Below are 12800 nucleotides of genomic sequence, written 5' to 3'. Positions count from 1 at the left end.
GGCTCAGGAAGGCCACCAAAAATTCAGAGATTTCCATACCCAACTATAACATCTTCCGTCAAGATAGAACTGCCAAAGGGGGCGGAGTCGCAGTCTACTGCAGAGATAGCCTGCAAAGTAATGTCATACTTTCCAGGTCCATACCCAAACAGTTTGAACTACTAATTTTGAAAATTACTCTCTCCAGAAACAAGTCTCTCACTGTTGCCGCCTGCTACCGACCCCCGTCAGCTCCCAGCTGTGCCCTGGACACCATTTGTGAATTGATCGCCCCCATCTAGCTTCAGAGTTTGTCCTGTTAGGTGACCTAAACTGGGATATGCTTAACACCCCGGCAGTCCTACAATCTAAGCTAGATGCCCTCAATCTCACGCAAATCATCAAGGAACCCACCAGGTACAACCCTAACTCTGTAAACAAGGGCACCCTCATAGACGTCATCCTGACCAACTGGCCCTCCAAATATACCTCCGCTGTCTTCAACCAGGATCTCAGCGATCACTGCCTCATCGCCTGTATCCGCCACGGAGCCGCAGTCAAACGACCACCCCTCATCACTGTCAAACGCTCCCTAAAACACTTCTGTGAGCAGGCCTTTCTAATCGACCTGGCCCGTGTATCCTGGAAGGACATTGACCTCATCCCGTCAGTTGAGGATGCCTGGTCATTCTTTAAAAGTAACTTCCTCACCATTTTGGATAAGCATGCTCCGTTCAAAAATGCAGAACCAAGAACAGATACAGCCCTTGGTTCACTCCAGACCTGACTGCCCTCGACCAGCACAAAAACATCCTGTGGCGGACTGCAATAGCATCGAATAGCCCCGTGATATGCAACTGTTCAGGGAAGTCAGGAACCAATACACGCAGTCAGTCAGGAAAGCTAAGGCCAGCTTCTTCAGGCAAAAGTTTGCATCCTGTAGCTCCAACTCCAAAAAGTTCTGGGACACTGTGAAGTCCATGGAGAACAAGAGCACCTCCTCCCAGCTGCCCACTGCACTGAGGCTAGGAAACACGGTCTCCACCGATAAATCCATGATTATCGAAAACTTCAATAAGCACTTCTCAACGGCTGGCCATGCCTTCCGCCTGGCTACTCCAACCTCGGCCAACAGCTCCGCCCCCCGTAGTTCCTCACCCAAGCCTCTCCAGGTTCTCCTTTACCCAAATCCAGATAGCAGATGTTCTGAAAGAGCTGCAAAACCTGGACCCGTACAAATCAGCTGGGCTTGACAATCTGGACCCGCTATTTCTGAAACTATCTGCCGCCATTGTCGCAACCCCTATTACCAGCCTGTTCAACCTCTCTTTCATATCGTCTGAGATCCCCAAGGATTGGAAAGCTGCCGCAGTCATCCCCCTCTTCAAAGGAGGAGACACCCTGGACCCAAACTGCTATAGACCTATATCCATCCTGCCCTGCCTATCTAAGGTCTTCGAAAGCCAAGTCAACAAACAGGTCACTGACCATCTCGAATCCCACCGTACCTTCTCCGCTGTGCAATCTGGTTTCCGAGCCGGTCACGGGTGCACCTCAGCCACACTCAAGGTACTAAATGATATCATAACCGCCATCGATAAAAGACAGTACTGTGCAGCCGTCTTCATCGACCTCGCCAAGGCTTTCGACTCTGTCAATCACCAAATTCTTATCGGCAGACTCAACAGCCTCGGTTTTTCGGATAACTGCCTTGCCTGGTTCACCAATTACTTTGCAGACAGAGTTCAGTGTGTCAAATCAGAGGGCATGCTGTCCGGTCCTCTGGCAGTCTCTATGGGGGTGCCACAGGGTTCAATTCTCGGGCCGACTCTTTTCTCTGTATATATCAATGATGTTGCTCTTGCTGCGGGCGATTCCCTGATCCACCTCTACGCAGACGACACCATTCTATATACTTTCGGCCCGTCATTGGACACTGTGCTATCAAACCTCCAAACGAGCTTCAATGCCATACAGCACTCCTTCCGTGGCCTCCAACTGCTCTTAAACGCGAGTAAAACCAAATGCATGCTTTTCAACCGATCGCTGCCTGCACCCGCATGCCCGACTAGCATCACCACCCTGGATGGTTCCAACCTTGAATATGTGGACATCTATAAGTACCTAGGTGTCTGGCTAGACTGCAAACTCTCCTTCCAGACTCACATCAAACATCTCCAATCAAAAATCAAATCCAGAGTCGGCTTTCTATTCCGCAACAAAGCCTCCTTCACTCACGCTGCCAAGCTTACCCTAGTAAAACTGACTATCCTACCGATCCTCGACTTCGGCGATGTCATCTACAAAATGGCTTCCAACACTCTACTCAGCAAACTGGATGCAGTCTATCACAGTGCCATCCGTTTTGTCACTAAAGCACCTTATACCACCCACCACTGCGACTTGTATGCTCTAGTCGGCTGGCCCTCACTACATATTCGTCGCCAGACCCACTGGCTCCAGGTCATTTACAAGTCCATGCTAGGTAAAGCTCCGCCTTATCTCAGTTCACTGGTCACGATGGCAACACCCATCCGTAGCACGCGCTCCAGCAGGTGTATCTCACTGATCATCCCTAAAGCCAACACCTCATTTGGCCGCCTTTCGTTCCAGTACTCTGCTGCCTGTGACTGGAACGAATTGCAAAAATCGCTGAAGTTGGAGACTTTTATCTCCCTCACCAACTTCAAACATCAGCTATCCGAGCAGCTAACCGATCGCTGCAGCTGTACATAGTCTATAGGTAAATAGCTCACCCTTTTTCACCTACCTCATTCCCATACTGTTTTTATACTGTTTTTATTTATTTACTTTTCTGCTCTTTTGCACACCAATATCTCTACCTGTACATGCCCATCTTATCATTTATCACTCCAGTGTTAATCTGCAAAATTGTATTATTCGCCTACCTCCTCATGCCTTTTGCACACATTGTATATAGACTGCCCATTTTTTTCTACTGTGTTATTGACTTGCTAATTGTTTACTCCATGTGTAACTCTGTTGTCTGTTCACACTGCTATGCTTTATCTTGGCCAGGTCGCAGTTGCAAATGAGAACTTGTTCTCAACTAGCCTACCTGGTTAAATAAAGGTGAAAAAAAAAAAAAAAAAAAAAAAATACAGACACATTACAGACACATTACAGAGATACAGACACATTAAAGAGATACAGACACACTACATAGATACAGACACATTACAGAGATACAGACACATTACATAGATACAGACACACTACATAGATACAGACACATTACAGAGATACAGACACATTACATAGATACAGACACATTACATAGATACAGACACACTACATAGATACAGACACATTACAGAGATACAGACACATTACATAGATACAGACACACTACATAGATACAGACACATTACAGAGATACAGACACATTACAGAGATACAGACACATTACATAGATACAGACACATTACAGACACATTACAGAGATACAGACACATTACAGAGATACAGACACATTACAGAGATACAGACACATTACAGAGATACAGACACATTACAGAGATACAGACACATTACAGACACATTACATAGATACAGACACATTACAGAGATACAGACACATTACATAGATACAGACACATTACAGAGATACAGACACATTACAGAGATACAGACACATTACAGAGATACAGACACATTACATAGATACAGACACATTACATAGATACAGACACATTACATAGATACAGACACATTACATAGATATACACATTACAGACACATTACATAGATAGAGATACACATTACAGACACACTACAGAGATACAGACACATTACAGACACATTACATAGATAGAGATACACATTACAGACACATTACATAGATAGAGATACACATTACAGACACACTACAGAGATACAGACACATTACAGACACATTACATAGATAGAGATACACATTACAGACACACTACAGAGATACAGACACATTACAGACACATTAGATAGATACAGACACATTACATAGATAGAGAGGAAAACATGCTCCAGATGAGTTTGAGGGGGGAGTTTAAGTACAGTTCTTACAAGCTGGTTTGGCTGATATTTGGGGCTGCTTGTGAACCATGATGTGCAAGATAATCAAAGAGACACTGAACTAGTGCACTTGCCAGAGTCTTTGGGGGGGGTCTATAGGTTTCCATCCAATTGGCGACAGATTTTCACGTGAATATTCTAAAATCTTCCAAAAAGAATATGCCATTTCAGAGTTTCCTTTGGGAAAATTTGGAGGCGGACAACATGACAGCGAAGATTTTAAATTACCGAACATTTGAAAAATGTACATCCATATGCATTCAGATCCACCCTGGGGCAGCCAGCGCCATCAATAAACAAGGGACGTTGCCCAATTGAGCCACCTTTACGTGTCCTTAAAAACAGCCTATAACAAATTACAAAACACACTATTGCTTGTGTTTCAATGTGTAACATATGCAAAACTATATAGCCTATTTTTCTATTTAGTTTTTGGTTACTTTCCTAAAACAATAATTGTCCACCTCACGGTTCAGCTGTCAGGGGCATTGCATGCATAGGCCTATAGGGTTAGGTGTCCACTGTATGATATGAACATTTTAATAAATGAATAAGTATATAAAGGAAGAGAAGTTTAGGCCCCAGACAGAAGGAGAGAGAGAGATGCTGGTAACATGCTACGACACACCACGCATTTCTTTATGTCAGATTGTCTACTGTGTCTGCTATACAGACATAGATGTACAGAAAGAGGGTAATTGGTTCATTTTCTATCAGAAATATTTTTCTAAAGATAGGCATTATATTGTTTGATTATAGGAGAATCTCTGGCAGACCTGAAACTGTCTTCCCTCACCTCAAATTCAACTGTTGGAGTCAGTTGGCGCGCCAGGGCTCCCTGCCTTCATATCATAGGCCTGCAGTAGCTAAAGCTTAATAATAGCCACCAAACCTTCACAAACTATTCTAAACTTTATTAGGGTAAAATCAAAATATTGACATGCCATTAACCTTACAATAACCTGATCCTAGCCATTGTTTTTAGGGAAAATATGAGCAGAAGAGCGAATAAACTAGGGACAAACACACTAGCCCCCCTGTGCCCCCTCCAAAAAAATCACACCACCCTCCCCCATTTTGGACCACCCCTCACAGTAAATTATGATCTGTCCCTAAATATTAACTAAATCAGAAAGCCATGCATGAATTTGAACAGTGGAGACCACAGACCAGCATGTCAAAGCTATTGAAATGTATTCTATCACATTTCGGTTTGTGACTGTAGCCTTTTCTGACTAGGCTAGTGTACACAATGTGATATGGTATGCTACCTTTGTTTTTTAAATCACGAATAAACATCGAATTGTTGTAAACTCCAATTTAAACATACATTATTGATTGCTCTTTACGGCATGCCAGGAAGATGCTCTGCACAGTTGGATTGATCGATTGATTGATATGTCTGTCAGTTCAAAAAATATATACATATATATTGGGTCTGGGACTTATTGGTCTGGGACTTATTTCCATTGTGGTCCCTATTTTTTGTTTTACATATATACGCTTACAATTACATAGATATAGACACGTTACAGAGATAGAGACGAAGAAAATGCTCAAACTCCAGATAAGTACTTTAACTACAATTCTTAAAAGCTTCATTGGCTGATAGCTTTCTTTTCTATTTAGATGTTTGGCGCTCCTGGTAAACCATGATGTGCAGGCATAATCAACGAGACGCTGGACGACCTGAGTCTTTCGGCGACAGATTTTCATGTGAATATTCTAAACTCTTCTATCTTTTCTGAGTAGGCTAGTGTACAACATCTGATTATGTGATTAGGCTACCTTGGTTATTTTTGTTATCCTGAATAAACATCTAATTGTTGTAAACTCCTATTTAAACATACGTTATTGATTGATTGCCTTTGACGGCACTTCAGGAAGATGCTCTTACCTTCAATCACGCGAAAGTCGTCAGATGGGTTGTACAAAAACAGGTAAGAAAAGTCCAACTCCTCTTGACTGTTATCTTGACCAAGATCTTCCACAAGCTCCAAAGAATGTTGGTCATTGTCTTTGTAGATGGAAGTCATCTTAAACACGTAAATTATTTATCAAAATGAAAAGAGAGACAAAACAACAGCTGATGTTAGGCTATACTTTAGGATTTTCACGACGATTCTGTATTAACTTCAGGCAATTGCAACAACGGAAGTCTAATGGTTCAAATGAAATATGACAGCCACATAAAAAGAAGGCTGTCGATATTGCTTCCTGTTTCTATTCTGTTGCATAGTCTAGTGAGGCGGGTGATTCTGTGGTGATGATGTAACTGTGTCTGTCGGGTAATTTTGTATCAAATGTTTTGAGTCTGCAAATGTAGATGATATATTTGGATTGTTGCTCAATAAAGTAACAGAGACAGGAAACAGAAATGAGAACAAAAACAGAAAAGGACACTGCATTTTGTTTTTAAGGTGCAACAAAGCCATACTTCACTGTTATAAGGCTAACGAGTGGCGCAGCGGTCTAAGGCACTGGAACAACAATTATTTTTGAAATATATATATATATATATATATATATATATATTTAAAAAAAATGTAAATAAGAACTTGTTCTGTATATATATATATTATATTATTTTTGAAATATATATATATATTTCAAAAATAATTGTAGAATTGACTGAGCCGGACAAACGATGTATAATTTTGGAAGCATGTTAACATAATATAGTATTAGTGACTTGGCGGATTTCTGTCACAAGTGGAATGAATAGGCCACTAATCCATTGGGTGGTGCTACTGTTACACGAAGCCTACCCAACAGACAAAATGTATTGAGTGGAATCTGTCATTTGGGGCAAAGGATACTTTGAATGTAAAATCCAAATTGTATTATTTTGAGCCAGGGCCCGTATTCATGAAGCATCACAGAATAGGGGTGCTGATCTGGGATCAGGTGCCCGTTGCCCATCTAATCTTGTGCTAAAAAGGCAAATCTTTATGACATTTTATGAATATCGCCCGGCACAGGCGAGCAGCCCTGTAACCAGTAGGAGGCATAATGACTCTAGTTTTGTAGATCAGCCCCAAAACTTCACTCTGAGATATTTTATGAATACGGCCCTGCATGGGTAGCAGCCCTTTAACCAGTAGGAGGAATAATGACTCGAGTTTCAGACGACATGAGAAGCTATTATCACATGACAAGATACCCTGACAGGGATCATCAGATGACAAACACACACACACGCATGCATGCATGCATGCACGCACGCACACACACACACACACACACACACACACACACGCACGCACGCACGCACGCACACACACACACACACACACACACACACACACACACACACACACACACACACACACACACACACACACACACACACACACACACACACACACACACACACACACACACACACACACACACACCAGGACCCACCACAGTGTAGATTCATGTCATCACCTGGACCCACCACAGAGTAGATTCATGTCTTCACCAGGACCCACCACAGAGTAGATTCATGTCTTCACCAGGACCCACCACAGTGTAGATTCATGTCTTCACCTGGACCCACCACAGTGTATACTAGATTCATGTCTTCACCGGGACCCACCACAGTGTATACTAGATTAATGTCTTCACCTGGACCCATCACAGTGTAGATTAATGTCTTCACCAGGACCCACCACAGTGTATACTAGATTCATGTTTTCACCTGGACCCACCACAGTATAGATTCATGTTTTCACCAGGATCCACCACAGTATAGATTCATGTTTTCACCAGCACCCACCACAGTGTAGGAATGTCTTTACCAGGACCCACCACAGTATATATTCATGTTTTCACCAGGACCCACTACAGTGTAGATTGCACAAAAACTGACCCATTTGTCATGCCATTAACCTTACAATAACCGGATCCTATCAAGGTGACCAATTAAGATGTCAAAACTCAAATATCCCACCCTGGGTTTGTTTTGCAGGTATGTGTCATCCATGGTCGCTGCGGAATAACAAGTTTATGGCTACAAAGTCTAAATAGTAATACAGTACACAAAATAGGTTCAAGAGACAGTGTCCTTGCTGCCGTGATTACGCAGCGAGCAGTGAACCATCAGCGATGATAACACATCAATGTGTAATACCTATAGGAGGTCAGTCACTCCATGGCCCCACTGCCCCCTGGGACGGTAGCCAGCTACACGGGCGGCCAGTTGGACATGGGATGGTCATTTGAGCCTCTTCTGTAAACTCAGAGATCAACCCTGCTATAAATCAAATCTTATTGTATTGGTCACATACGCATATTTAGCAGATGTTATTTAGCAGGCTGTAGCAAAATGCTTGTGTTCCTGGCTCCAACAGTTCTGTAGTATCCAACAATTGACAGAAATACACACAAATCTAAAAATAAAATAATGAAATTAAGAAATATGTAAAGCAATGACAAAAATACAGTAGAATAGAATACAGTATATAGAGTTGAAGTCAGAAGTTTATATACACCTTAGCCAAATATAGTTAAACTCAGTTTTTCACAATTTCTGACATTTAATCCCAGTAAAAATTCCCTGTGGTCAGTTAAGATCACCACCTTATTTTAAGAATGTGAAATGTCAGAATAATAGTAGAGAGAATGATTTATTTCAGCTTAAAACTATTTAATCACATTCCCAGTTTGTCAGAAGTTTACATACACTCAATTAGTATTTGGTAGATGCTAGATGAGTAAAGCAGTATGTAAACATTATTAAAGTGACTAGTATTCAAGTATTATAGTGGTAGGTGATTCCAATTCTATGTGTATAGCACAGCAGCCTCTAAGGTGCAGGATTGCGTAACTGGGTGGAAGTCGGCTAGTGATGGCTATTTGTAGTCGCCAGATAGGCTGTATAGGTTTTCACGTTACGTTTGTTGTTTTTGTATTGTTCGTGTTTTTTTTTTCTTCATTAAAGATGTATCGAACTAACTAGTTTGACCCATATGGTCTATATGGGCAGCAGCTCGTCTAGCGGTTAAGTGCGTTGGGCCAGTAACCAAAAGAGCATTGGTTCAAATCCCCGAGCCAACTAGGTGAATAATCGGCCAATGTGCACTTAAGCAAGGCATTTAACCCTAATTGATTCTGTAAGTCGCTCTGGATAAGAGCGTCTGCTAAAATATGATTTGACAAATTGTCAATGCAAGCAAATTAACTTCTTATTAGGTAGCTTAGTTCAAATCACATTTGTTGAAGAGTTGTTCTGAATTCAAATTCACTCGAATACATTTATGTGGTAGTTATCACTTCATCGACTGGTAGAGACGAAATCCCATGAACCATCTGAACACACCATTAGCCTAGTTAACTATCCTTAGCCTAGATCAGAGGGTCTCAAACTACCGGCCTGCGGTCCCAATGCTTGTTTTATTAAATGAGACAGTATTTTCCAAAGTTAACCCTGTTCTGGTTTGATATTTGATAACTAGTGATAGTCTAGTTAGTTAGCAATTGACACAAATGACGCATAACAACACTTTCCTATTGGGGAACATAGAGGATGACGACGCTCTTAGAAAAAAAGGTGCTATGTAGAACCTGATACCATGGTTCTTCGGCTGTCCGAATAGGGTAACCCTTTGAAGAAGCCTTTTCGGTTCCAGGTAGAACTTTTTTGGATCCAGGTAGAACCTTTTGAGTTCCATGTAGAACCCTTTACACAGAGGGGTCTATATTTAATGCAAAAGTGTTCTACCTGGAAGCAAAAACGGTTATCCTATGACAGGGATCTTCAACTAAATTCAGCAAAAAAAGAAATAGCACTTTTTCAGGACCCTGTCTTTCAAAGATCATTTGTAAAATTCCAAATAACTTCACAGATCTTCATTATAAAGGGTTTAAACACTGTTTCCCATGCTTGTTCAATGAACCATGAACAATTAATGAACATGCACCTGTGGAGCGGTCATTAAGACACTTACAGTTTACAGACGGTAGGCAATTAAGGTCACAGTTATGAAAAGTTAGGACACGAAAGAGGCCTTCCTACTGACTCTGAAAAACACCCCGGGTCCCTGCTCATTTGCGTGAATGTGCCTTAGGCATGCTGCAAGTGTTACCGCTTTCTTCCGTCAAAGGAGAGTCGGACCAAAATGCAGCGTGGTTAGTTCGATACATCTTTAATGAAGGAAAAAAACACGAACAATACAAAAACAACAAACGGAACGTGAAAACCTATACAGCCTATCTGGTGACAACTAACACAGAGACAGGAACAATCACCCACGAAATACTACAAAAATATGGCTGCCTAAATATGTTTCCCAATCAGAGACAACGATAATCACCTGACTCTGATTGAGAACCGCCTCAGGCAGCCATAGACTATGCTAGACACCTCACAAAAACCCCATGACAAAAACGCACCACAATAGCCCATGTCACACCCTGGCCGGACGAAATGAATGAAGACAAACATACATTACTTCGACCAGGGCGTGACAGCAAGGAGGCATGAGGACTGCAGATGTGGCCAGGGCAATGCATTGCATTGTCCGTACTGTGAGAAGCCTAAGACAGCGCTACAGGGAGACAGGACAGACAGCTGATCATCCTCGCAGTGGCAGACCACATGTAACAACACCTGCACAGTTTCGGTACATCCAAACATCACACCTGCGAGACAGGTACAGGATGGCAACAACAACTGCCTGAGTTACACCAGGAACTTATAATCCCTCCATCAGTGCTCAGACTGTCTGCAATGGGCTGAGAGAGGCTGGACTGAGGGCTTGTTCATACAAATATTTACATATGTTTAGTTTGCTGAAAAGGAACACAGTTGACAGTGAGAGTTTGGATTCAGCCGCATGACAATTTTTTCTTGAGCGGATGGTCATAATTTGTACACTGCAAATATATAATATTTGACTAAAACATAATCATCAAAACCTTGCTTACATTTATATACGTTTACATAAATCTCTTTGTTATGCGTGAGAATACTTTGGAACAGATTTTCAGAATTAAAATAACTTTTTTGTTTTTTTTGCTCAGAAAACTTAGGGGGACATATTTGTTGTGCGTGATGCCGATGGGGAACCTTGTCCTATGGGCACAGCCAAAGAACCCTTTTGGAACCCTTTTTTCAAAGGGTGTACTCCTGCTCTGGATCTAGAATACATCTGGCACCACCTCACCCTCCCTTATCTGATTGCTCCTGAACTAGGGGCAGTGTGCTGGCGCCCACCCAGCCACACACTCATCACCGTCACACACAGGACCTAATAACAAAGTAGTGTCTCCATTACCCCCCTCCCCAAACTCAAATGCGGGTCCCAGACGTGCTCAATGGGATTGGGGATCCAGATTTGATTTGATTTGATTTGATTTGCGTGTGTTGAGTTGAGCAGAGGTGGCCTGTCAGAGGTAGTCTATAAAACAAACAACTAGGTCACGGCTAGCTAGTGTCACTAAAAAAGCAGGAAATCGCATTTTGATCTGATCAACAGAATGACCTGAGGGCTTGCTATGTCAACACAGCCTTGGCATCACCTATTCTCTGGCACCAAAGTCAGACAGATGTTGTAACCAACCTGTGCTGTGAGTGGTCACAGAGGAGATTGTAAAAGGAGATTGCAGACACACAGGGAGAATTAAAGAAAAACAGGTGTGTGTTTATGCTAACAAAGTACCCACCCTTTGCCTTGATGACAGCTTTGCACACTCTTGGCATTCTCTCAACCAGCTTCACCTGGAATGCTTTCCAATAGTCTTGAAGGAGTTCCCACATAGTCTGAGCACTTGTTGGCTGCTTTTCCTTCACTCTGTGGTGCAACTCACCCCAAACCATCTCAATTGGGTTGAGGTCGGGTGATTGTGGGTCACCAGGTCATCTGATTTAGCACTCTGGGTCTTCCTTTCCTGTGGTGGTCCTCTTACATTTTCCAGATTGACTGACCTTCATGTCTTAAAGTAATGATGGACTGTCATTTCTCTTTGCTTATTCGAGCTGTTCTTGCCATAATATGGACGTGGTCTTTTACCAAATAAGGATATATTTTGTTTCCCCGCCCTAATTTGTCACAACACCACGGATTGTCTCAAACGCATTAAGAAATAAATAAATTACACAAATTAACTTTTTACATGGCACACCTGTTAATTGAAATGCATGCCAGGTGACTACCTCATGCAGCTGGTTGAGAGAATGCCAAGTGTGTGCAAAGCTTTGAAGAATTTAAAGTGTAAAATGTATTTGTAATTTCTTAACACTTTTTTGGTTACTACCTGATTCCATATGTGTTATTTGATAGTTTTGATTTCTTCAGTATTATTTTACAATGTAGAAAATAGTACAAAATAAAGAAAAACCCTTGAATGAGTAGGTGTGCCCAAACTTTTGTCTGGTACTGTATAAGTAAACACACGTACCCTCATAAAGGGTTGGGGAGTAACTGATTACTGATTACTGATTACTCCCCAACTCTGTAATCAGTTACATGTAATCGGACTACCCCCTGAATATAACTGTAATCTGTTACGTTACCAGCAACAACAAAAAACTTGATGATTACTTCTAAGATCACTTTTAAATTCAGAAAGAATATTAATGAAAAAATACTTTGACGCCTTTCTGTTTCCTGGATAAGAGCGTCTGCTAAATGACTTAAATGTAAAATGTAAATGTTAAACCTGAGATTATTACTGTACACATCAAGGAATGTTGTTCACCGAGTGAGTGACAGAAATGATCTCCCCCAATTAAACCTGAGATTATTACTGTACACTCCAAG

The 12800-nt window shown here is 41.8% G+C and overlaps 1 protein-coding gene across 5 annotated transcripts in view; it reads right to left on the bottom strand.

The window, feature by feature from the left end:
- Positions 1–6220, bottom strand: part of LOC118399721 (nuclear factor of activated T-cells, cytoplasmic 2-like) — a 44671-nt gene extending 38451 nt beyond the window's left edge. For all 5 annotated transcript variants that reach the window (XM_052474038.1, XM_052474039.1, XM_052474035.1 and 2 more), the window contains exon 1: positions 5951–6220. In XM_052474038.1, coding sequence (XP_052329998.1) covers positions 5951–6089 — 139 coding nt within the window. In that variant the 5' untranslated portion in view covers positions 6090–6220. The remainder of the gene's footprint in view (positions 1–5950) is intronic.
- Positions 6221–12800: the final 6580 nt, after the last annotated feature.

This window comes from Oncorhynchus keta, chromosome 21 (assembly GCF_023373465.1).
Source record: "Oncorhynchus keta strain PuntledgeMale-10-30-2019 chromosome 21, Oket_V2, whole genome shotgun sequence".
NCBI classification, from domain to species: domain Eukaryota; kingdom Metazoa; phylum Chordata; class Actinopteri; order Salmoniformes; family Salmonidae; genus Oncorhynchus; species Oncorhynchus keta.
This window is presented reverse-complemented; position numbering and strand designations above follow the sequence as displayed.